This window comes from Natator depressus, chromosome 1, assembly GCF_965152275.1.
Source record: "Natator depressus isolate rNatDep1 chromosome 1, rNatDep2.hap1, whole genome shotgun sequence".
NCBI classification, from domain to species: Eukaryota; Metazoa; Chordata; order Testudines; family Cheloniidae; genus Natator; species Natator depressus.
The window spans coordinates 304,364,344-304,391,707 of NC_134234.1; the positions used below are offsets into that span (position 1 = coordinate 304,364,344).

The 27,364-nt window shown below is 40.1% G+C and overlaps 2 protein-coding genes across 5 annotated transcripts in view; one reads left to right on the plus strand and one right to left on the minus strand.

Annotated features, from left to right (window-relative positions):
* KCND2 (potassium voltage-gated channel subfamily D member 2) overlaps nt 1-17,509 on the plus strand; it is a 430,044-nt gene extending 412,535 nt beyond the window's left edge. Inside the window, exons 4-8 of one of the 4 annotated variants that reach the window (XM_074942303.1) lie at nt 1,237-1,335; nt 2,975-3,070; nt 5,126-5,185; nt 9,882-10,129; nt 14,287-17,509. In XM_074942303.1, the coding sequence (XP_074798404.1) occupies nt 1,237-1,335; nt 2,975-3,070; nt 5,126-5,185; nt 9,882-10,129; nt 14,287-14,464 (681 nt within the window). In that variant the 3' untranslated portion in view covers nt 14,465-17,509. The remainder of the gene's footprint in view (nt 1-1,236; nt 1,336-2,974; nt 3,071-5,125; nt 5,186-9,881; nt 10,130-14,286) is intronic. The other 3 variants (XM_074942304.1, XM_074942306.1, XM_074942307.1) reach the window with 3 other exon arrangements.
* A 5,169-nt stretch (nt 17,510-22,678) lies between these two features.
* TSPAN12 (tetraspanin 12) overlaps nt 22,679-27,364 on the minus strand; it is a 59,813-nt gene continuing 55,127 nt past the window's right edge. Inside the window, exon 8 of the mRNA XM_074952131.1 lies at nt 22,679-24,289. Coding sequence (XP_074808232.1) covers nt 23,984-24,289 — 306 coding nt within the window. The 3' untranslated portion in view covers nt 22,679-23,983. The remainder of the gene's footprint in view (nt 24,290-27,364) is intronic.

Consider the following 27,364-nt stretch of genomic DNA (forward strand, 5'->3'; position numbering starts at 1 on the left):
GTCCCCACTCAGGACTCCAGCATACTGGTAAGTCCTTTAAGTTACTTTCGCCCCTGCCTAGAATGGTAAAGACCCTTGTCCCCAGGAGCTGAAAACAGCTTATCTCAGGTCAAAAAGGGACTCCCAAATCCAATTAAGGATCTTTAAAAAAACCTTTTTCTGGTGAGAGAGAATGAGGAGAGATGGAAGATAAGCTGCAGGAGGAGGAAAAGGTTTCTCCTAGATGTAAGGCTGCTCTCTTCCCTATAGAGGTAGCAACCATGCTAACAGACTGTTTGGGGAAGGACTGGAACCCAGAGGTCAGCATAATGAGGCAATACCCCCCAGGGAAAGGTCTTCTCTTTTTGTTTGGCTGAAAAGTACTTCTTGGCCTACTCTGAGGCCCACCTCGTCAATACTGAAGAATAAAAACTCTCCAGAGTGGGACTGATTTGCTCCAGGTGTACCCCGCCCCCCTCCCCAGGCCTCGCAGAGAGGAAATTACTGAGCCCGGTGAGGTAAAGGAGGTGCCTTGCCACAAACAAGAGCTCATCTGGCCCATCCTCTCTCAACAATTTGTTGTTTAAAATTTCAAGAGAATGCTCAGACTGGGACAAGTGGTGATTCGTATTAAGTATCTTTATACAAGTAGGCATAAACAAGATGTAACAAACACCTTGTAGCAAGTAGAATGCTTTAGAAAGGTCTGTCAGGAACTCAGGAATCTAGCTTTTCCGTGTACTGACGCCTTTCTCTCTCCTTGTTATACATATGTTTCTCTGAAAATTAGAATGCTCTGAGGAACTATGGAGGCTCTTCATGGCTCATAGCAGCTGAAATGTTCTCTTGGACCATAGACATTTCTGTTGAGGAACTTTTACTTGAAGGATTAGGAATGACATAAATTGAGATGGAAGCAATATTCCTGACCTTCAAGACAGATATAGAGGTGACATGATCACTGCCACAGAAAAAGGAAAATATAACTTGCCTAATATTGTGAGAATATGTATAATCATTTATCCAAATCATTGTTCCAATTGGCTGATTCATGGAAAGAAACAAAAGCTGCTAGCTAATTTGCAGTTTAACAGGGAAAACACTCTTTTGATTTGTTGCCTGAATGACCATCACTTTAGTGATTATGACATCGGTATTCATAAACAGCAGATTCCAGTTAGCTGCTTTCTATAAACAGACTAATGGATACAATAAGTAGAAGTGCCACCATTTCTTTTTGTCTCCTCCTTTGCACAGAAAGCCAGACTTGCTAGAATTCGAGCAGCAAAGAGTGGGACTGCTAATGCTTACATGCAGAGCAAACGAAATGGCTTACTGAGTAACCAGCTTCACCAGGTAATATACTTATGTAATCCAGCTCCAGAATAGCTACTTAATAATAGCACAGCAGCCATTTATTCTATTTATCATCGGGACTAGTCAATCTGACTCGATAAGTAATACTATCAATTAGGAAGTAGGTTAAAGAAGGACAAACTGAACAACTATTATTGTTTAAGCAAGATTACAGGATTGGATGACAGTATATAAAATAACAAAGGATGGGATGGTTCACAAATTCTGGACTGAAATACATCCCAAATTTAAACTGAAGTTTGGTTCAAATCAAAAATCCATAGTTATCACCATCTCTCTGAGCCAAACCAAGACACTGCATCTGGGCACCCTGAGGTTTTGGGAAAATGTTGATCTAGATCTGATATTTATGGTCTGAGAAATAACATTTTAACTGCAAATGTGCTCAAGCAACTAAATATAAATCTGGATTTTATACATCCCAAAGTTTGGAGTGTTGGGACCTAAAGGACGTTTTATGCCCATCTCTAATTTCGACATTTGATATAGTCCCATTTTCATCCCGATTTAGTTTAGTGCCCTCTAGTGAATAATGATGAAAGCATTTAATAAATCAGGAAATGTTTTCTACATAATTCTTCATTCTGTGTCTGTAACATCTGCTGTACACTTTCTGAACTCAGCGGGTTGGGATCAGTCAGTGACATGATTTTTTTGTATAAAGGGTAATACCACAAATTCTTCAGCATTATTAAACAATCTCAAGAGGAAATAAGACAACTATATGCAATTTCTTTTTTAAAAAGGCCGATACACAGGGGAAAATGTTTTACCATCAGTTAGATTTATGACCATTTAAGTGTGTGCTGATTTTACACTCAGCACCTTAACATGATGATTACATCTATAGGTTGCATTGTTCTAACTATACACAAAAGGCCTCCCAGTTCTGGGCTCCACACTTTAGAAATGATGTGGATAAATTGGAGAGAGTCTGGAGGAGAGCAACAAAAATGACAAAAAGCTTAGCAAGCCTGAGCTATGAGGAAAGGTTATAAAAACTGGGAACGTTTAGTCTTGAGAATAGAAGACTGAAAGGGAACCTGGTAACAGTCTTCAAATATGTTAAGGGCTGTTATAAAGAGGACAGTAATCAATTGTTCTCCATGTCCAGTGAAGATGGAATACAGAAGTAATGAGCTTAATCTGCATCAAGGGAGATTTAGGTTAGACATTAGGGAAAACTTTCTAAGGGTGGTTAAGCTCTGAAATAGGCTTCCAAGGATGGTTGTAGAATCCCCGTCACTGGAGATTTTTAAGAACAAATTGGACAAACACCTGTCAGGGATAGTCTAGGTTTACTTGGGCCTACTACAGCCCAGGGGCTGGACTTGATGACCTCTTGAGGTCCCTTCCAGCCCTACAATTTTATGATTCTGTGGAAATGCTGAGGTATGGGACATTCAAGAAGGGTTGCAAGGAAAGGAGAGAAAATATTTTGATTAATAAACAAAAAAGTCATCATGCTCAAACTGATTTATTTTATACATGTAGTTTTTCCCTGATAAAGCACTGCAGATATGCTGCAGTATACACCCTGAGTCTGTTTTCATCCAGTATTTGGCTGAGAGACTTTTGTTCACAAATGAAAATAATAGAGAATTCTATGTATTTACAGTCCACCAAGGAGGAAGAACAGAACTTTCTTAGCAAATCTGGCTCTTCCTTTGAAACACAGCACCACCACCTGCTTCACTGTTTGGAAAAAACCACGGTAAGAAAATGGAATCAGTTTCTTCTGTAAACCTAATTTTGGTTTTGTAGTAGCTTATTTATACTAATTCCTCATGGTACAGTCCTTATCCAGGACCAAAGGCTATTTTATAGATTGGGCTGATTTAGAAATTTTCTAGTTTATTTTCATGCAATGTACATAGTAACATTTAAAGATCATAGGTTGGATCTCAACTGACATCAGGACATTAACCTTAATGGGGCACCCCAATAGCACCAGTTGAGGATCTTGATTATTTATACAGAGAGAGAGAGAGAGAGAAAGAGAGTTTATGATTTGCATATTTACACACTTTGCTACCATAAAGTTTCTAGGACTCCAACCTCCAGTCCTTACTCATGCAAAATTCCCAATTCAGACAATGCCTGAGCAAGGATTGAAGTTCTGGGTCCTCAGGCTCAATCTTATGAGTTGCTGAGCACTTCCTGTGATATGGGCACTCACCTCCTATTTAAGTGAGTGCAAGTTGAGAGTACTCCCCGTCTTATTCTGCAACTTCAACTTCATCCTCTGAATTGAGATACAGGTTGTCAAGGTTCCTTCCTCACTCTGAACTCTAGGGTACAGATGTGGGGACCTGCATGAAAACCTCCTAAGCTTACTTTTACCAGCTTAGGTTAAAACTTCCCCAAGGTACAAACTATTTTACCTTTTGCCCTGGACTTTCGCTACCACCACCAAACGTCTAACACCGGTTACTAAGAACGAGTCCGTTTGGAAACGTCTTTCCCCCAAAAATCCTCCCAAATCTTACACCCCCTTTCCTGGGGAAGGTTTGATAAGAATCCTCACCAATTTGCATAGGTGACCACAGACCCAAACCCTTGGATCTTAAGAACAATGAAAAAGCATTCAGTTTCTTAAAAGAAGAATTTTAATAGAAGAAAAAGTAAAAAGAATCACCTCTGTAAAATCAGGATGGTAAATACCTTACAGGGTAATTAGATTCAAAACATAGAGAATCTCTCTAGGCAAAACCTTAAGTTACAAAAAGACACAAAAACAGGAATATCCATTCCATTCAGCACAGCTTATTTCCTCAGCCATTTAAAGAAATCAGAATCTAACGCATATCTAGCTAGATTACTTACTAAGTTCTAAGACTCCATTCCTGTTCTGTCCCCGGCAAAAGCATCACACAGACAGAGAGAGGGGCTTTGGTTCTCCCTCCCCCCAGCTTTTGAAAGTATCTTGTCTCCTCATTGGTCATTTTGATCAGGTGCCAGCGAGGTTATCCTAGCTTCTTAACCCTTTACAGGTGAAAGGGTTTTTCCTCTGGCCAGGAGGGATTTTAAAGGTGTTTACCCTTCCCTTTATATTTATGACACAGTGTAGCTCTACAGAATCGTTTAGCCTCAGCTCTGACACTTAGCCCCTTACAGGAATAAGTGATATAATTCCCAACCACCAAAACACACTTGCTTTGGTTAAAAACTTCCAAGCAGTCAAAAACAGATGATTGAGTGCAGGTGTCTACTGCTTAATATCTGGATAACTATACAGTCATCATGAATGTTAGATTAAAACATAATTACACGTCAGTAATATTAATAAGAATGAGGTGTGGGCACCAAGTGGTTAAGGCACTTGACTGCAATCCTGAAGGTTGTGGGTTGGAATCTCACTTGATCTCACACTGAGAGATCACCTCAAGTTCACCCAGCTGCAAAATGGGTACCTCTAAGTTAGGGAAGTCCAACACAGTCGGATATGATGCTAGCCATACCACTCCCTTGTTTATCTTATGGCTGTGTTAGCCTGATGAGCCATATTGACTTTGAATATTAACAAGCCATATGTCTCATTCACAGATAAAATATTTCTGGCCAGAAATGTCACAAAGGCATTTCTGTTACCTGATCATTATTGTTTTTACATCATTTCCTGTTTATTATTTCCTAAGGAACCTAAGGACATGAAGAATAATTATATTGAGTGTAACCTTTGTAAATGTAATAAGTTCACATTGGGAAATGGTAAAATAATCTATATTTGTCCTTGTATTTTCTCTCCTGTCACCATATTGCCATGTAGGGTTTATCTTATGTTGTGGATGATCCCATCTTATCAATAAGCTGTTCAACACCATTTAAGGTACAATTTACAAATTTAGCTCTGATTTTATCAAATGTAGATGCACCTAACTAATTCTCTGGTAGTGACCATCAGTATATACAATACTTTGCCATTTCCTGACAAAGAGTTTAGATCATGTTGACCAGAGATGGACCCAAATTCCAGATTCAAATACTCAAATTTTAGGTGCTGAAAATCAGAATTGGGATCAGAATTTTGTGGCTGGTGCCCATCTCTGTGGTTGACATGTTACAGACTAAATGTACGAAGGTGCATTACAGCAGAAAAAAATCAGAGATTGTCTATATGTGCACAGGCATCATGTCTCATCGTTCGGAAATTTAGTAAGCTGTGTTAAATTTCCTTCATACATTGCTCAATGCTCATCATATTCATGGAATCACAAGGTTAGAGAATCATGCATTTGATTTTCATGAATCAAAGATTTCCAAAAAAATGTTGGGGTCCATTTTCCCCCCAAAAATGTAACATGTTATGACATATGTGACTAGCTTTCAAGATGAAAATTGCCAAGTGGCATTTTCTAGTCATTGTATAACTTCTCTGTGAGGTATGGACACACGGCACAAAGTTTCAATGTTTTGTCTTAGCTTTATTGTTTAATGTTGGATTTTTATTAAAAGACACAGCGCTGCATCTGCTGTATTCAAAACAGAAAGTATATGCAGCAGCTTTTCTTATTGCTCCTGTTCAAGTGAGAGCATAACAATTTCTCCATTACACACGTTATTAAATTAAAATACAACTTATGTACGTGTATAACGTCATATTTTTATTTTCACAGCCTGTTTATTCAATTGCCTTGTAATTAACATGGTCCAGTTGTTGTTTGTCATTTAGTTACTTATGTGTCATCTTTCAGGTGCTTATGCTTTCTACATGCTGTCTTTTTTAATAATCTTATCTGATTTAAAGTATAGCATAAACTGTCTAGCTTTAAATGTCTACTACAAAGGACTCGCCTGACAACCTATCTCCCCTACTACAGTTTTAACCTTTTGGAACACTTTTGAGGCATACCATGGTAGAACTATGGGCATGTCTACACTACAGTCTAAGTCGATCTTACTTACATCGCTATGGGGTGTGAAAAAGCCTCCCTTCCCCCGAGCAATGTAAGTGTCATGCTGTCCAAACTGGCGCTATGTTGGCAGGAGATGCTCTCCTGCCGACATAGCTTACGCTTCTCGTCAAGATGGAGTAATTATGCTGATGGGAGAGCACTCTCCCGTTGTCACAGCATATCTTCACCTGAGGGGCTACAGTAGCACAGCTTCATCAGTGCAGCTACACCGCTGTAGCGCTGTAGTGTAGACTTGCCCTCAGTCATAGCCGTCTGCTTTGGGCATTGCTTTCCACTTGAACTTTACAAATGAATTCGCAAACTTTCACCTTAGCAACAGGCCTGGTCCAACTCTCAGAAAACTGAATAGAAAGACTCCCATTCACTTGGATGGGACTTGGATCAGGCCGGGAAGCTCTTCCATCTCCCCAAGTTATGCATGATGAAAAACTTGATCCTTTTTTTCTTTTTTAACAGTGGCTCTTCAAAAAATGTATAGTACAAGCCTGGTCTTATTTTATGGAATATACATGACATTTATTTACTTTTCAACAATTTTTTTTGAGAGACAAGGTGGGTGAGGAAATATCTTTTATTGGACCAACTTCTGTTGGTGAGACAGACAAGTTTTCGAGCCTACACAAAGCTTTTCTTCAGATCTGGGAAACTAACTCAGCGTCACTGCTAAATACAAGGTTTGAAAAGATATGCTATACTATCTGTTCAAACCTTGTATTTAGCAGTGACACTGAGTTTTTTCCCCCAAACCTGAAGAAGAGCTCTGTGTAAACTCGAAAGCTTATCTCACTAGCAGAAGTGGGTGCAATCACCCACCTTGTCTCGCTAACATCCTGGGACCAGCATGGCTACAATAACACTGCATACAACAATTTTCTTGGCTGTTGAGTCCTACCTCCCAGATATGTGCACACCCACAACACACACACATGTAATTGCTTAGGAGCAGGGGTATATATTCTGTTTGTAACTGATCAATTGATGAAGTCAGATGGCCAGATCATGCCTTCCCAAAAGTTAAGTGAGAAAATGCAAATTTGGGAATCTTCATCTCAAGGGATGAGGAGTGTTGGTTATTCACGGTGGAGATAAAACTAGCCACACACCTTCTAAGCCTCCCTTCCTTCTTTGAAGACAGCGGACACTAGCCACAAGGGGGTTTATGCAGAAGGACTTCTTCAGCATCAGACAGAGGCCACTTTGGCTCTTCTACCCTCTTTCCAACATTTTTAGGCCATTGAGCCTTTCATCTCTTTTCATCTTCTCTGAGAAGTGCAGTGGATGCCAAGTTATGGCCTGTAGCTTTCTTCTTTGAAATTACTTTTGTAATGGCAACACTTGTATTCAGAGAGGTATTTTATAGGATATCTTTTCAGCTAATATACAACAGTTAATTTACAGCTCACAGAAGAAATCTGGACTTCTTAAATTTTAATTATTTTAGGCTTGAATTCCCAAATGCGGATTTTAAATCCAAATATGTCAAAGTTCATTGTATAACAATAAATGAATATATCCCATATGCTAGAAACTTGACGTGTATAATTCAATATATTTGTTTGAGCCATTATATAATTTCAAAATATCTCCAGTCTATATTAAAAGTTCACTCAGCATCACTCGTTAATAGACTATGCTAATTGAATTCTGTTTGATAGCTCCATAATAGCTTCAGGAAGCACAAAACTGTTTTATGTTGGAAAACTACCAGAGATCTTGGCAAACATACTGGACGCCCCTATACATAACCTGAAGACAGTTATTAAGTAATTTCTCTCTCTGCATCCCATATCCAGACTCTAATTGCATTTGGAGTCTTGTTTATGAACATAAACTGTGTAAAGTCAATTTTCAAGGAAGTTACACAAGCAGTTCTGTCTCCTTGTGTCACTTGAAATCATTATTCTTTTACACCATTTCCTTCCACACAAGATGACACCTGACTGTTAAATGAGTCAAGGAGGGGACAAGGGAGAGCAAATAGCAATGGTATGCTGAACAAGTTATTTCCAGTTGTACCAAACATTCAGCTGCCTTAGGTGCTCACTTTGCTGATGAATGTGTACGTACTTTCTTCTACTTATGCGATGTTTCTTATGGAAAACATGAATGTATTCACAGAGTACCTATTGGCATCTGAATGACATTCCATGTTAGTAGAGCCTTCTTTAGGGAAGAAAATTGTTTTCCTTATTCTAGGGCTTGTACACACTAGCGCGTACTTTGGTATAACGTAAGTTGCTCGGGGTGTGGAAAAGCCTCCCCCCACCCCGAGTGACGTAAATTACACTGGTATGGACAGCGCTGTGTCAGCGGGAAATGCTCTCCTGATGACATAGCTACCGCCGCTGGGGGAGGTGGACGAATTATGGCAATGGAAGAGTTCTCTCCCCTCGGCATAGAGTATCTGCCCTAGCAGCGCTACAGCAGCACAGCTACGTTGGTACAACTATGCCACTGGAGCGATTCCAGTGCAGGCTAGCCCCTAGTAAACGAAAATGCAGAGAACCAACCAAATGGAAGTCAATGGGGTTATGTGGAGTGCAAGCCAGTGTTTCCCAACCCAGTGTCAAAGCATCCGCAGTTGGGAATGTGGAAACAGAAGTTGTCTCAAACAATCCAAAACAATGGTATTATAAGCATCAGCATCCTGCTGTCCATTTTGTCTTGGGATTCTACCTTAAGACTACTGCATATATTCTTACAGTGTATATTCCTTTTATTGAAAACCACGCCACCACTTTAGCCTTCTTGCTGTGCAGAGAAACTGTGGCAGTCGCAATTTTGTGAGTCAAGCTTCATAATCACATACTAAGAGTCAAAGTACAATGGCTATTTCTGTACTTGGAATTTCCATAGGACACGCACTATGATGTGCCTATAGGATTTCTGTCTATGTGGGGATTAAGCAAAGAGCCCGTGAATAAATACTATTTCACTGAATTAAAGGCTTTGTCTTATGAACTAATTTAGATATATCAAGCTATTATAACTGGCGATAGTAATCTCTGTAGAGAATGTTTGGTATTTATTTTAGCTTCTTCTCTAATGGAAACTACAGTTAAGGTTGCATTTTACTTTTTGATAAATACAGGCATATTCCTGGATCATGCAATGTATTGTTTCAAATCATGGTTTCACACCTTTATTTTAAGATGACATTTTACAGACTGATACAAAAATTAAAGTCAGTCTTATTTTACTATATTTAAACATAATCATGGATGCTGTTACTCCCATTTAGAGCATTTATATTTATATAAACGGAATTGAAAGAGCCTGGAAAATGTTTCTAAATTTTTTTATAGATTACACAATAGCCCCTAGTAAGAATATCTGAGTAATGTTTTGCCATCCTACAAAAGATTTTGCATTAACTTTTTGAAAAGTGAAGTTAATGGTTTAGTAATTTTGACTTTGTACTGACACTTTTAATATATTCAACCCATCCTGATATGGGTTGAACATTGCAATCCTTGTCATTTTCCCATACTCTGGTTGTGTAAAATTAACACAGTGGATTTTGACAATCAGCATCATGAATGTTTTCAATTATAATCCTATCTTTTTTCTGTGTGTGCTTTTACCATGTATTGGATTGCTCTGGACCAGAATCACGAGTTTGTGGATGAACACATCTATGAAGACAGCTGCATGGAGGTATCCACAGTCAATCGATCCTCAAGCCACAGCCCCTCTCTCTCTTCCCAACAAGGTGTTACCAGCACTTGTTGCTCACGACGACATAAAAAGACTTTCCGCATCCCAAACACCAATATAACTGGCAGCCGCCCAGGCAGCATACAGGAACTTAGTACCATTCAGATCAGATGTATGGAGAGAACATCTCTATCTAACAGGTATTTTAGTTTTAACAACAATCTGAGATGCAATGCTATGGCAAACTTTTTCTCAGTAAGGAAGAAGTATAGATTGTGGTCTAAGTGGGAAGGTGTTATTTGATGCAAATTCAAAATAAGTAAGCCGCGTTCCTTAGTAATAATGGACAAGTGGCTGCCCATTCTAACGAGCACTTATTTTCTTGAGTCTTATTGGGTAGCGGTTCTTAAGCCACACAAGTCTTGAAATGGCAGATCGAGGTAAAAAGTTTGTCCCAATATGAGCCCAGAACCTGAGAGGCTTTGACATGGAACTGCCATTGGGATTTGGTCCTTGTTTAACAAATGCTTATGCAAACCACAGAAAAAATATTGTAATATTTATTATTTGTATTGCAATAGTACCTAGAGACCCCAGCTGAAATTGGTACCCAGGTGTTCCACATCTTGTACAAACACATGATAAGAGACAGTCTCTACCTGGAAGAGTGTACAATTCAATTATACAAGACTGAAAAAGGGGAGAGTATTATTATTCCTATTTTTAGATGGGGTACAGAGACACAAGAAGACTGTGACATTGTGAAGTTCACACAGAAAGTCTGAGGCTTGAAATGAGATCTCTTGAGTCCCAGTCCAGTTCCCTAGTCTGAAGACGATCCTTCCTCTCTAAAAATATATAATGAATGAGAAAAATATAATCCCTGGCTAGGGGAGTTATTGGAAAAATTTGAAAACATCAGGAAAGTCATGCTAGACTTAAAAATGTTTGTATGTTGAACTGAAATATACCTCTATTTTAAAAAAGGCATAGTTTTCAGCACAGGAAACTATAGAGATTCAGCCTTGTTGAGTGAAATTTTGAATAGTTGGCAGGTGAAAAATTCACTGCCATAAGCAGCTCAGCAGCTCCTTGACTTGCAGTGGAGGTAATTTTTTCTGTCATTCCTCAAAGGAGGTGGCAGGGGACATATTCCTGGAGATTTAATCACATGACCTAATATTTAATTAAAGATTAATCTTTAATTCTTGGAGACTCCAGGACAATCCTGGATGGTTGGCAACAGTATGTGGAACCAGCATCCACGGCCCAGGTATTTCATGAATAATTCTGTCTGGCTCTGACCTGTCCTCTGCTGGGTGACTTTCCAGCACACCCTTCCACTCACAGCATGAACAGAGAAGAATGAAAAGCAACAATACACATGTACAGATAGGAGTAAATCTCACAATTCAATGACTTTAGATTTTAACTGTTTCTCTTACTGCTTAGGCACCACCCCCTAGAACAAATATACAGTCCACCCAGCAGCGCAGCGTGCACATGAACCCACCCTCAGGTGCATGTCTAAACTGATAATTGTGACTACAAAATACTGAGTCACTGCTCATGTGATCATATAAATAATATACGGATAGTAGGTCAGTAGCCCACAAAGTCTGGCACAAAGAGCAAGGGACTGGGACTTCTGCTCTGTTACTGACTTGCTGTGTGACTTTAGATAAGTCACTTAACCTTGCCAGGTGTCACGTTCCCTCAGCTGTGGCCCAGATATACCTCCACCCCCACCCCCACCCCAACCTCCTTGCTGGACAAAGAAAGCGTTAAATGCAATGGAACTAGTGTGCAGGAGGGAGAAGGGAGGAAGCAGGGGCTTGCGCAAAGCTTAAGGTGGGGGAGAAGGCTCTGCACCACTGGACAGTGCAGATTGGAAGAGGAGGGTCTGGAGCACAGGAAAGAAAGGCCAAAGGCATGCCCAATGGAGCAACTACTACACAGCTAGTGAGCACTAAGCTAGAGGGTGTCCAGGATCCTAGCTATTGTTACAACCCATGGGGCTGTAATGGTGGCTTTGCAGCTGCTCTGCATAAGGTCTTTGAGGTGGACAGATTCCTTCATCCCAGTCCTTCCCCATCTATCTTACCATTCATATTTGTGAGCTAGCTATTGTTAGTTGGCCCATATTGTTCCAGTCAAGTAACCAGTTACTGGCTGCCATGTTGAGATGCCAGCTGAGCTAATGAATGTCACCGCCTTCTCCTACTCCGCCCAACCAGGGCAGAAAACTTGCATTTCTCTGCCCTACCTGACCCTGGTTTCCTTCCACCCTCACCACTCTTCCTTAGACACAGAGCTGGTGAGTCACAATTGTGCCCATCAGCATGAAAGCACTGTTGGTTGTACCTCTTGAAGCAGTAATAGGTGGCGGTGGTTGGGGCATAGGCCCCAGAGACGGTGGGGGGAGGGGTGCAAAGGGGCCATTGCCTTCCCTTACTTTTCAAGACCTGGCTGAGAGGGTGCATGCTGCAGCCTGGCCCAGCTGGCCAGCCAACACCAAGGTCCCACTCCATGTTGTGGCGGTAGCTGGGCCCTCCCCTGCCAAAACTGCAGCTCCTCTTGGTGCCAGGGACTGGCTGGATCCAGGCAGTGGGATGGCACCTTCATCCAGGGGCCTTGGTCAGGCCAGGAGGGAGGGTAAGGTTTGGAGCCCCTGGCTCCCCATCTCCAGGAGGGATGGGCTGGTGGCAGGGAGGGCTTGGCCCCCACACTTTTGCAGTCTTTCCAGCACCTGTGGGTTGGTGACAAATTGGAACAGCTATCTACACTGCAAAGAAAAACCCATAGCTGGCCCCTGCCACCTGACTCAAGCTCATGGGGCTCGGGCTGTTGGGCTCTTTCATTGCGGTGTAGACTTCCAGGCTCAGATTGCTGTCTGAGCTGTGGGACCCTCCCAGCTCACAGGGTCCTAGAGTCTGGGCTCCAGTGGAGCCCAGAAATCTACACTGCAATGAAATAGCCCCAAGTCCTATGTCAGATGGCACGAGCCAGTCGTGGGTGTCTAACCACAGTGTAGACATACATAGGGAGTCAGCACAGGTCAGTGGATAGGGTTGGGACTCAGGCAAGCCTATTTTTAGGACTACATTTGAAATTGCTGATGTCTGTCTTTTATGAAACGGCAATGTAGCGTCAAGGCCTTGTATGAAACGGCAATGTAGGTCAGTGCACCTAGCAATATTAACGCTATTGGTAACACCTAATGTGGGTCTCATTTGTAAAGGTTTGGGGGGCACAAAACTAATGTTCTTCTGGAAGCATAGGAAGGCAAGTTGGGAAGGGTGCCAGTGAGGGATGGAGGATTTCTATGGTAATGGGGGACCTAGCTGGATTCCTCCTGTTCACTTTCACTTACTGTGACTTCCACACCATTCTTTAAAGGGGCAGAATTTGTGTAAGGAAAGAGTGACCACCTTGTAACCAGGGTTCAAGTCAGCTTTGTTTTGCTTCTTTGGGCACTGGCCCTCTTAATGCCCTGTCCAAAGTGTCCTACCTCCCTAAAACTAGGGTGCAGGTCTTCCTCTCACTTTCCTACAATTACATTCCATTTAAAAGCTGCTCCATAAAACTACCCTGTAATGAGGGTTAAGCTTTTGTCCTTCACACTGATCTATGATCGTGTCCTACTGTCCCACTGACCCTGGATTCTCTGCAGCCAAGTCTCCTGCTCTCTGTCACAGAGTGTTGTGGAAGACTAGGAGTTTGGGTAAATTATAGAAGACAAGAGTTCCTCAGCAGTTTAATCTTTAGTCATCCTGTAATCTGCTCAGCCCATCTCTCGCCTCCTTTTGTACAGTTCAAGATTTTCCTGAAATTCACCCACAAAAAGGGGGCCCTTGCTCCAGAGAGCTAAAAATCGAAATAAAACTTCATGATTGTTAAGCTCAGCTCCTGGTTTGTTGTGTCTGACTGAACCACCTAGTGTTGGCAAAACTGCAAATAAGAAAATAATACAATGGACCTACAATAACCAAAAAGAAAGTATCTGGATAATTGTACGTATGGAGATAAATTTATGAACAGGTTTATATGATGAGGTTGTCTGTGATAGCCGGGGACTGGACTTGATGACCCAGGAAGTCCCTTTCAGTCCTGTGTTTCTGTGAAAAACACCAAGAGAGCAAAGTATTTTAATAGGAGTCACAAATCTTTCATCCTCAGCCACATTCTGCATGTCCAGTGACCAAAAGAGCAGAGGCCGTGTTTGCAGTGTGTCTGTGTTTCTCCTACGTGATAACAAAACAGACTTTAAGCTGGTTGGCTGGGATAATGGAATTGAATAAGGAGAGAAGTTTATAACAATGTAAACATTTACCTCATTGATTTTTCTCCCCTTTAGCCGATCCAGTTTAAATGCCAAAATGGAAGAATGTGTTAAACTAAACTGTGAGCAGCCTTATGTCACAACAGCAATAATCAGCATCCCAACGCCCCCAGTGACCACACCCGAGGGGGATAATAGGCCAGAATCTCCCCTGTATTCAGGAGGAAATATTGTCAGAGTATCTGCTTTATAAAACAATTAGAATAGAGACCACTTGCCAGCTGAGCTCTAGCGGTGAGAAGACTTCTGGAGAAGGAGAGAGCTGGAAAAGACAATACCCCCTTGGTCAGTGTTACCGCAGCCACAGCTTGAAGGGATCAGAAGAATGAAAACATTTTGGGTTTCAGTGTTGTAGCGCGTGAAGCGGGCAACCAAACAGAGTTTCTACACAGCGTCTGAACAGTTATACAGCGCAATCTTCTGTGACCATTTTGACTTACTATATGAGCACAATGAAATGTCCCCCATTGATGCTTCTTATTACCATGGGAACTTTTTAAAAAAAAATAAACAAAACAAAAAATACCCCACGTTTGGACATTACATTCCGGCTGAATGCAAAACAACAATGAAAAACATTTTGATAACGTCATTTTTTCCTGTTGATAAACCATGAACTTGTTGACAAACTCCCTATTCTTAAAAAAAAAAGACAAAAAAAAGGGGGAGGGAGGAAACAAAATGCTCATATGAAATATGTTTGTACTGACTGGCAGAAATACAACCATAGTGCATGCTGAAATTCTTTGGAGCTGTGATCTCAGTTTACTTACGTTGTTTTTCAGATTAGGCATGATGAAATATTACTGTAGAAAGGGGCATTTCTGTGCACTTACTGCTGATTGTTCATGTTCCATGGTAGTTGTACAAATAACTTACCTTTGGAAAATGCAGTATTTCTTACTCAAACACTCATTAGTGAACTCAAGGTGTTCAGTTAGTTTCAATATTTATTATTGTTTTATCCTGCTTCCTTGGTACTGCTACGACTGCAATAATTCATTGTGTATCTGTTGTATCAGGAATCAGGATTAATTTGTTTAAATATTTTGCACAACTTCATCTGCACCATGAACCCCATGGATAGAAAATGTTTTCTCTAACGTGGAGAAGTTTTAAATAACCATATAATCAAAACTGTGTCCCACAAGTGTACTTTTCAGTCATACTTCTTTTTGTCCACTGTAATCTCTATTTTCATGATGCAGCACATTTATCTGGTCTAACATTGCTTTCTTCTTTGAGATTTCAATTCTTCATGAATTGGCTTAATCTTTTGTTCTGCAAACACTTGCCTACCTTTGTATTTCCTGAACCAGTCTTCTAGTGTGGTGTTACAGTGTCAATCCCATTTGAAATTAAATGAATACAAAGGGGTTTTGTGACAAATTAACACTTAGCTCGAAACCTCTTTGTTTTTCTGCAGTATCCAGAATATTGGCTATGCTGAGCACTGGAAGACATTTAGTGAAAACAGTTTGCTAAAACTCTCCTTGTAGTTATCTGTAAACCTGCATCCAAAAATTTATTTGGGGCTTCATATCTTGTAAGACTATAACCAAGAAACACTGAAACTAGAGATCTGAGATTTTCTGAAAACTTTTGATTGACTCCAGTGGGAAGTTAGCTGTACGATCGGACCCATAAATGGATATAAAGACTTTACTATTTAAAAATGCCTTTTTTCTTCATTGTCTTACAGAAATCTAAATTTTCTTACCAAAAGGTTTCTGCTAACTGCAGTTTTCTTTACTAGAAGACAAGAATGTTAAGAGGTTTGTCATCTTGAAAATGATGTGCACATGAAATAGTAGGTGTTTATAGTAGAAATACTGTATCAGCAGAAATTACCGCATGGCTCCATATAAATATATATATATGCCAATCAAAAGGCTCTATGCATTAGAAGACATTACCACAAGTGATAAACATAGTTATTTAACAGTTTGAATGTTGTATGTTTCATACTTTATGGTACCAATTACTAACCACTCTCGTGACTGAGCTTAACATTTATAGTAAGAGGAAATACACCGTGAAAGTAGAACCTTGCTAATTTGCACCCTTTTTACTTCACACAACTAGTTGGTCATCTCGCCTTATCTGTAAGCAAAGATTTAAAAACAGATGCTGTGATGAGGGCTGAGATTTTATTTTTACAAAATATGCTACAGAATATTCACTACTATGCTATTGTCATAAATTAAAACTCAATTACACCTGACAAAAGAAGAGAGTATATTTTGCAATGAGCGATCCTTGTTTTCACCAAGTTTGTTCACTTACTCACAAACTTGGTTAATTTACTATGCCGTTCCATTCATTTGTGCAAATTAGCAAGTTTCTGCTGTGTTTATAAATGAAATCAAAACTTGAATTTCATTTAAGGAATCAACACACTGAATTTTCACTGACCTATACCAGTGAACGCGTCAAGTAATTGAATTGAAATCAATTATTTTGATCTCCTCTCTTACAGTGTTGTAAAGCTGGGTTCACATTAGTTTTTACTTGCTTCCTACGTCTACTCATAATTACTCATGAAAAAAAGACTGGCTTTGTTCCTAGTGTTTGCTGAAGCAGTTACTCGTATGAAAACTGCCCTGATATTAACAATCTAATACAGCTTCTTCTTTGTCACATGGTGCTTCTTAATTAATTACATCCAGAAACTAATATAAGATGGCAGTTGCTGAAAACCATTCGGGATAAGCCCTGAACTGAGTTAGACCTTGTGCAATCCCATGGACTCCACTGAGATCACACAGGGTTTAAGAATTTGGCCTCTTAATTTTTTTTTTCATATGGACTAAAGAAACTGCAATACAGCAATATTTGCATAGCGGTTACATCCCCGATTACAAGTTTTATTCATTTTTAAAGTACAGGTTAAGAAATAATTTGGCAAGATTTTTCAGAATGCCATTCCTGTCTCCTATTTCCATATATCACTTTGATTAATTTATTTTGAATTTGGAAAATAATCATTCTTTTGGTGTTCGAGGTGATTTAAATGCTGTTTGGTAGTGAATGACTGTTGATGACTGTGTAAAATGCATCTGTGCTGTAAATGAAATGTAATTATTTCTGTGTATCATACAAAGAAACCAAGGTTGTTGTTTTGGACAATTTTGTTTGAAATTCATTTAACATATTTCAGAAGACAGCATAATACATGTGTTATGCTGAATGAATAGACAGCAGAGGAATATTTAAATAAAAGATCTGCATGCTTGAACGGGACAACCTGGTTTTTCAGTAACTTATTATTCATGGAGCACATTTTCCTGTCCAGATTCAAGGAACAGCCAACATGTGTGCAGCAAACCCATATGATCCAACTGACGTGCAAGGTGTACACAGATTTACATCACTATAGAGACAACAGGCCCAGTGATTCTTCGGTACAAAAAGCTACACATAGGGACTCCCTTGCCGCCCCATTTGCCAGCCAGAAGCACAGGGGAGTGGCCAGGTGGAAAGAGGTACGTGGGCAATGTATTCCTTGGCTGCTGACACGGCCATGTGGAAGGTCACTGACAGGTGGTGAGCGTTAGAACAGCCTGTTTGCTGCTCCAATTTATGACAGGACTAGATCACAAACAGCTGGTCAGCTAGTCAGGTGGACCATAGAATTGGGACCATTAAATTACTGCCAACAAGGTGAGCTCTCTCTTACCTATTTTTAAAACCATGCTTTAAAATGACAATTTTTGAAAACATCTTGGCAAGAACAATTCTGCTGAACCTGCCTGGATGCCACATTATTTCAGTGCTGGCATCAAGTTCTATTCTTACAATCTTCTTACTAAGATGGTCAAATTCTTTTTAGTGTAATAGCAGATGGCAATCTATACAGTTCTCATCTAAAAGAAAATAACCCAATGCAAATAATTCCCTCTTATTAACCATTTATATGGTACTATTGATATGCATGCCATTTTACTGATTCCAAGGAGTTAACAGTCTCTTCTAGACTGCTCCCCTACAGAAAAGCCCTTAGAATTTAAGAGGGTGTCCTTTCTGCAAGTTTTTTTTTTTTTTAACCAACCCATAGGATTTAATAGACTGATTGTCCTGCTATTTAAAAATCCCTCTTGAAATCATAGCACTCTCTGAGATTCTGTGCATTTAAAGTCTCATTTCCACAGAAACATTAAATTCCTGAGGACTTTCCTACATATAAACACAATGAAAAGGACATATATATGGGAGGGAAATAGTCTTCGAGGTAGGTGAGTAAATAGCAAAAATATGGATATTGGGGTCAGTATTTATTTGATTTTCCATGGCACGTAGACTATTTTTCAGAACACATACACCTATTTCCCTCCAATAATACACATTTTGCATAGAGCAACCATAGTTACTGAAGCAAACCTCTACTCATACAACTGATCAGATGGCCAATAGCAGTGTATTTTGCATCCTTTCTCCTGGAGCAGCAACCAAATGCAACTACTGAAGGGAACTGACACTAGATCTTTAAATGTAGTCATTAGACATGAGTAGACCAGAGAGGGGAGTGGGTGATACAAGTGCCTACATATCTAGAATTGATAGAGATTGAAAGATATACTTGGTTATCTATCTAGCTTATAGAGCCCTGGTCTACATTGGGGGGGGGGGGGACTGGTATCAATCTAAGTTACGCAACTTCAGCTACGTGAGTAACATAGCTGAAGTCGATGTACTTAGACCTACTCACCGCGGTGTCTTCACTACAGTGAGTTGACTGCTGCTGCTCCCCCATCAACTCTGCCTGCGCCTCTCGTGGTGGTGCAGTACAGAAGTCGATGGGAGAGCGCTCGGGGAATCGATTTATCGCGTCTAGACTAGACGCGATAAATCAACCCCTGCTGGATCTATCGCTGCCCGCAGATCCAGCTGGTAGTGTAGACATACCCTTAGTTACCATCTGTCTGTCGATCTTGGTTATTTATCTATCTATTTCTAAAGCATCCATTTTTGTGGCATCTAGGCACTGATATCTAAGGAAGATACGGGAATTGTGTCCAAAGTGAATAGATGGGTGTGAAAAGTCTGAAGTATTTAAGACATTCCAAACCATCTAAAGAAACTCACTCAATCAGAAGCAAGATTTGCAATGCTATATTAAATATCTCATTTCACCAACAGTGCTTCACACGTGTTATAATATTCCAATGGTCAAAACATCAAAAGTGATACCAGGATTCTGGTCTGTATAAGACATTTAATTGTATAGTGACAAAAGGCCTCTGTTGTTGTTACTGCTTATTACCTAAAATGTATGTGGCACTTTACAAAATGAGTTAGCTATGTTTACTGCAGGCAGAGTTTATAAGTATTCTCCCTCCAGCAAAAAGACTAAACTACATAAACCTTGGCCAATACATATGGCCAAGAAACTAAAGCTTTGGCAGAACCCTGGGGAAAGTAAATTCCAGCGTCAAGGGCAGTCTCATGAAAATACCCTGCCTTTATCACTATTTATGTTCCAGTAGAACCCAGATACTACCATTGAGATTAGGTTCCCATTATGCTACATGCTGTACAAATACAGGGCCTGATCTTGCCCCGTGTAAATTTACCCATGTGGTTTCTTCAGTGTCCCACTTGAAGCATCTCCACAACTTAAGGTCATCACTGCATCTTTTAGACATTTATGCACGACTTACTGTCACATGTGAGTAGTCCCACTGACTTCCCACAGAGGTGTTTGTGTGTGTGGCTTGCATAGGTAGGGGCTGTGGAACTTTGGGGAGTAGTGCTGCACTGGGGAGACGTGGACAACAGAATGCAGGAAAGACGAGGGGTTGGCACGCCAAAGAAGGAAGGGTTGGCTGAGTGTGGGAGGAAGAATATTACCAGTCAATATTTGCCAAGAGTCCAAAAACTGAAGGTAGAAAAGTCAAAATGCTGGCTCAGACATCAGGATTCACTGAAGTGCGTGCACCTCCTCGCCGCTGTTTGGTTTCCAGGAGGGCTGCGATGTTAAAGCTTCATTCTTGGAAGCCTGATGCTGGTGCCAGTAGTGGCTGCATGGCTGTGTAATGCCATGGGAAGGGCCCGGTGTCTCTGAGTGAGTTTCCTGATGCTCTGATAAGGGAGCAGGCCGGGGAGGGTATAGATGGCCAGATGCCCCTCCCCACTTCCCTCAATCACTTCTACTCCCACCACTGGGGAGCTTCCATCACAGCCACTTTCAAATATCAGCAAATCCCAATATAGGGACTGAATACTCATCTCCATTGGCAATGGTATACAGGGAGAGAGGTGGTCCCTCCATTAGCATGGATTTAATTGATGTAGGGTTTTGATACAGATCAACACCCTCCCCCTGTAATTAGGATAAGGAATCAGTGAAGTCTATAAAGCACAGGTGTAATGTCCTACACACGGAAAGATCCTGTAGCAGATGACCATGATATGCACTAACTGATGCTTCTGAGGAGCTGCTGAGGGTAGCCCACCTGCCACTGCACAATTTGCAGACTATATGCGCATGGATAATTATAGTAAAGTGCACACCTGAGAAGAAAGATATCGCTGTTGCTGCTTCGGGATGTAGAAGCTGGTGATCCGAAAGGACTCCCAAGACTGTGACCCTCACTGAAAAAGAGGAGAGAGCAGCTATCACCCAGCAAACTCCTCTGAACCTTTCCCCTGAAATCAGGCCTCTCCTCCACCATATGTATTTATTACACACAAATACTGTGTTAAAAGAACATTATTAAGGCTGCACAGTCAAGAAGTCAGAAGTTAGGAACTGCCCAGAATTATGGTTGCCTGATCAACCTTAATCTGACCCATGTATGTGTTTGCATTATGATACAGACTTCACATATGACTTTTTCTACAGATGCCAAAGCCGACAAACAGAACAACAGACAAACTGACACAGGCAACTGACAAACAGAATCCTTACTGATCAGGGTCAAATCTGGTTATGGCACAGAGACCCCTCTCATTCTATTGGCAATGATCTACCCACAATGAATTAAGATGAGGTGTCCATGCCAATATTAGCTCTACCAGCTGCCTTAGGGTACACGTACACTGCAATAAAAAACCCACAGCACCAAGCCTCAGAGCTTTGGTCAACTGACTTGGGCTCACAGGGCTCAAGCTGCAGGGTTAAAAAAAAAGCAATATAGATGTTCGGGCTGGAGCTGGAGCCCAGACTCTCAGACCCAACCCCATAATGGCATTTCAGACCCCAGCCTCCAGCCTGAGCCCAAATGTCTACATTGCAATTTTTAGCACAGCAGCCTGAGCCATGGGAACCCAAATCAGCTGGCCTGGGCCAGCTGTGGCAATGTAGACGTACCTTTAGATACAATCACAATCACGCAAGAGCCATATCAAGAATATAAGGCACCACGTTTTGATGGCTTCATTCTTTTCTGTCAGAAACAACCCAGAGGGAATTTTCTGGCAGTAGTTCTTCAGCCCTGCAGATCCACTTGTGTGGGGTGCCGCTGGGAGCCTTTCTTACACCAGCCTCTGTTCAACGTGTATATGAGATCACTAGGGGAGTTAGAGAGACACTCTGAACTAAAGAGTGTTCTTTATGTGGATTTCCCACCTATTCAAAAGCATGTATTTATTCTACTTATAGACTTCCCTAAGGTGTCCATCTGAGTGCCTCAGACATTAATAAATAAATCCTCATAACACACCTGGGAAGGAGAGAAGCATTAACTTCAGTGGAACTAAGCCTGGTAGAAAGTGTTTGCAGGATCAGGTTCTAAATTAAAAAAAAAACCGTTACAGGAAATGCAATAGAGAATACAAAACTGAGGAAAAGGGAAAACTGCTCTTAAGAGAGCATCATTTCTTGGACAACTTTGATCTCAGTCATCCCCCTTAGTCATCCCCCTTTGATCTCAGTCATCCATGGCCCTTAGTAATGGCGAAGTGCTGCCGAAGAAACCTTGACTGACGTGGTGGGACTAGGGGGAGTGGGCTCAATAACTTCCTTGCATCACAGTGACGTTCCAAAACCTACTTATTTCCCTCCAGCACTATCTCCCAATATAAACATGATCACTCAGAAGGTGGAGTCCAAAAGCTACAATGTAATTTGGCTTGGGACAGCCCATAGCAGGAGCTTCACCACAGAGAGTGATGCCTGGAGAGGAATTAAGCACACACACAGATCAGTGACAAAAGGTTAAACTCTGAACTGGCTCCCTAGCTTCCCATTCACCTGAAACTTTTATGAAAAGGTCAACAAACAATGAAATTCACAGTTAATATCTACGTTTAACATTTGTGTGTTTAATATTAAACACACAATAGTGACAAACTGACAGCAGTAAGGACATTTAACATAGAGCTTTTTAAAGTTAAATTACTAGGAAAAAAGCACCCACTCTCTTTAACTTTAAAAAGAAAGAAGCCATCACAAAATTCTGGGCAGTAGTGATTTTATTGGCTGCCATAGAGCACCTCTTTTTTTTTTTTTCCTACACAGTTCCAAAACAAGTGGAAAAAACTTTAAAATTTCAATACTGTGTAAAAACCCCATTTGTCACAAAGCACTGTTATTGGAATAAACACATTTTTCAAGAACTTGTCTGACTGTAAAAAATAATCCTTTGAAATAAACATTTACATAAAAATACAGTAAAATGCACTTTTCCCACCTCAATAAATAGATTTTAACTCTGTTGCCATTTGGCAATTTGAGTCAACAGCGAACTTTCAATGAAGAAAAGGCTAGAGTGAAATTTCTCCTTCTTTACTCTTACATTACATTTATTGCAATTGCATCCAGAACAATAAACCAGTAGATCATTGATTTCCTTATAGTCTTTCATTTTTATCTGGAGGGCAGAAAGGAGGAGGAGGAGAAAGAGGGGTCCATCTATAAAGATTTGCTACTCTCATACTGATCCCTAGTTTGGAAAGAAAATATGTTTTATTTTTACTAAATTTATCCAGTCCAAAGAACATACTGTTTTGAAAAACATTTTCTACAAATTAGGTCACATTTAGAATAATAAAGTATACTGATCATATTCATGGTTTTTAAAACCTCTGTTTAACGTATTTTAATTTAAAAATTAAACAATCATCTTAGGATAAAAATAGAGGTTTTTAGACGATCTTTAAATGAAACAGCTAAAATAAAGGTGCTGTTAAAAAAAAAAAGAAAAAAGAAAAGAAAATTTTACCCTTTTTACAGATGTTGCCATTTTTAAACCCATTTACTTGAATTGTAGCTCTACTATATATACACACACACAAAAAAACCCCATATATTTATATTCACATATATCCCTGAACATTTTCCCAATGGTTTAGTAGACGTGTTCAAAAGTCCATTTTGTTTGCCTCTCAAATATAGACATTTCTATGGAAGACTGTTATCTTTCTACTTTCTATGATGCTTTCTTTTTTTTTTTAAAGTGTCATTAGTAGTGTCTATCTACTTGTGTAGATATCAGTGTCTTATTATGCTGTACATCTTGTGGATGAGCTAAATATTGCTGCATCCAGTAAATGGTGCTTTATATGCAAAACAATGGTTTCATAGCTCAAAGAAGCTGAGAGACAGATCTTCGATCAACTGTCCTTCCATGGAGCTATCTCCATTTCTGTTCATTAGCCATTTTCTGAAACAGAAAGGTATACTTAAAAATGCAGGAGACAGAACAGGGGAAAAACAAAAACAAAACAAAAGCCCCATAACTTTGTGACTTCACACATTCATTTGTATCCCCTACAATTCCTCCATTTCAAAGTGTGTGTTAAAGCTGTTTGCCATAGAGGTATGTTCAAAGATCCTTGTCAGGCTGGGTTTCAGCAGCTCGACTGAATGACATGACAGGTGTTGTGAGGTGTCATTCTTCAAGGACATCATTTGATCTGTCCCAGGATCCCTTCTGTCATAATATAGAGCCCACAGCAAAGTAATAGTGAGGATCATAGCCAGAATCTGTGTAACTCCGATAGAGATTCCTAGAAATCGCAGCACTTGCAATTGTTTCGTTCCTCTCAAGAAAGTGTACATTTTTTTACCACAACCCTATAGAACAAAACAGATAACAAAAAAGACAGTCAACATTATTTGGATCTCCTCATAGTTCCAAATGCTTATTTTTACACATATATAGTATCTACTATTGCCCTTTTGACCCATCAAGGGTCACATTTCCATTCTTCAAACCACGCTTTGTAAAATTGCTTTGCTTGCTTGTTTTCCCTTTCCACAATCTTGTCTCAAAATCCTTTCATAGATTCAATTCACATAACAACCTCCCAGAGATCTGTTTGTTCCATATTTCTCTCCACTCATGACCTCTGCTCATCTGATCTGTGATCCGATCAACCTTGTTTATTTTGAAAAAAACTCAATTATTTTTCCAATATTTAAGACAGCTCCATCAAATCTTTTCTTACTCCTCTTTTTTCTAAACGACAGACTTTAAACTTTTTCAGTCTGTTGCTATAAAGCTTTTTTTAAAGCTGTTGCTATTAAGCTTTTAATAATGAGATCAACGTTTTTAACTCCCTTTTGATTTTTCCAAACAGAACATATTTTTATAATACCATGAATCAAAATTAAACCAATATCCTAAACAAAGATTTGCCAAACTGTATAACCTCATCATGGCGTTCCCCAGACTCTTCAAGTGTTTTAGCTACATACATTATGTATCATAGTCTTATTCTGAGCTCCTGACTTCTGTAGAAAGAGCCTAGACAATGGATAAAATTAGTTACATTAATGCTTTCCAGTCACAGTACAAAGCCAAATGGTCTTTCCGACTGTGGAAACACTAAAGGGAGGTAACCTTTACAGAAGGATTCGTGATCAGTTTCTCCAAAGTATTAGATACAAGTAGTTTTCCTTACTCACAAAGTACATTTTTACTATTCCAGCTCTTCGTTCTTCAACTAACAGCCTCTGTTCATTGCAAAAAACCCGCCCATGTATGTTTTATACTTATGGCAACTCACCAGGGCTATACTCTAAAACTAACCAGACTTTGTGCTCATCTGTACATAAAAGCATCTTTGTGATTTTTAAATTGTGAGGTCATGGACTGTTTTTATTCCTATATCTTATACTGGGCTGAGCATCTTACTGCTACTTACCGTATAGTAACATATTCAATCTATTTGAAAACATTTGGTTCTTGGGTCATAGAATGTTTAACGCAAACTGTCAGTTACTGTAACTAAAAAACAGCAATGAGAGCAATATTGTGAAAAAATTGCACTGATGAAGTTTACCAGTCCATAACAAAGTAGCTTCCCGACACACACAGCATTGGCGCTCATCCCTCCCCCAAAATCACTCTTCTTCCTCAGCAAACTGGTCTGAATGCCTCAGTGCTCTTCTGTCAACCAGAATTATTTCAACATTTTATACTGAAGGCCACATCACCTTCTTATTTATTATATCTATTACCATAGCACCTAATAGCCCCAGTCATGACCAGGAGCCCATTGTGGATGTTGCTGTTCAAACACAGAACAAAAGATGCTCCCTGTCAAAAAAGTGCAGTCGAAGGCCTTGTCTACAGTGACTAAGTAAGTCAATCTAAGTTACGCTAGTTAAGTTACGTAAGTTATGTAACAGAAGTTGACATAGCTTAAATTAACTTACAGAGGTGTCTCTACACCGCACTATATCGACAGGCGAGTGCTCTTCCATTGACTTACCGCATCTTCACCAGACCCACTAAATCGATGCCACAGCATTGATTGCAGCAATGCCGATTTAGCTACACCAAAAGACAAGCCCTTAGCATCTTATTGAGGTGATCTCTGCATGTAGCTCCTCTCCTCCCATTCATGATGACATAATATCCCAGCATGCAGCTACAGCCATTCCTGACATGGAAAAGTACTATTAAGAAATTATTGCATTTCACTTGTTTTTAAAATGTAAAATCAAGGCAGAGTCCAGACCACATGACCACCGAGCTCTCTGCAGACCATCACCAAGTGCTCCTTGGACCACAGTCTGATAACTGCTGATGCAGACAATTTTACAGGAAAACACCCAAATCAAAATATCCAAGGCTGACTGTCTTCTCTCTGCAGAAAAAATAAGTCAGTAGCCTTGCAGAATCTTCCTTGAACCAGTCTCTCTTGAGAAAGAGGAGTTTTGTGGAGGGGGATCACACAGATTTTTAAGCCCAGGCGTCCAGTCCCCCGTCCTGGCCAAGCATCTCATGGATCTGTGGGAAAGGGATCTGTCCTGCAGGGATGGCCGTTTTACCCTAGCAGGATGTGTCCAGGAAGAGCCACAGGCAGGGCCCCTCTGAAGCGGCTCAGTAATAACTGTACACGGGTAACCAATAGGAGGTAATATAACTGCAAACTATATTTCATCCCCGCCCAGATTTCTACATTAAAATCAATCCCAAGGGAAAGTGCTGTGGAGAGCAGCACTTCAGCTGCTTCAGTCCAACCCAACTCTATTCCACCCCTGAACTCTACAGAGATTTAAAGGTGGGTCTTCTGCACAGGGCAAGTGAGGGGAAATTCACAGAGACACAGGTCTTCACAGGACAGTGTGATGGAAGCACACAGTCACTAGTACCAATAGGACACTTCGATAAGCCATCGGGTTGGTCATGTTATTTTCAAAATGTTGTTTCTGTGATTATGACCCTACTAATCTATTCCACATAGTCTTATGACAAATAAGTAACTGTCCAAAATAACAGGCTTTTAACACTGAGCATGACCACGTTAGTATTCCTGTCATGTTAAAAGCTTCCAGAAACCAAAATTTATTTCAAATGCCACCCTCACAGATGCCAGTTTACTTGACTAACAGCCTGATTCTACAAGTGCTTCACATGCAAACTCACACCGACGTCAACAGGTCCCTTACTTCGGATCTGAAATGAATAAACTATTCCATGTATTCTGAAAACATTATGTCAGAATACATTAAAGGACTTTGACATCTTTCCAGTATTAACCACAGTAATACAACACAGACTTTCAACAGTTTCATTCGGTCAATGCTTTAACAGAGGTGAGACTCAGAGCAGAACAAAAAGCAAATTTAGGCTTCTATGAAATTTTAAAACAAAAATCTTTGCAGCAAAAGACCTTTAATTCAAACTGATACAGAACA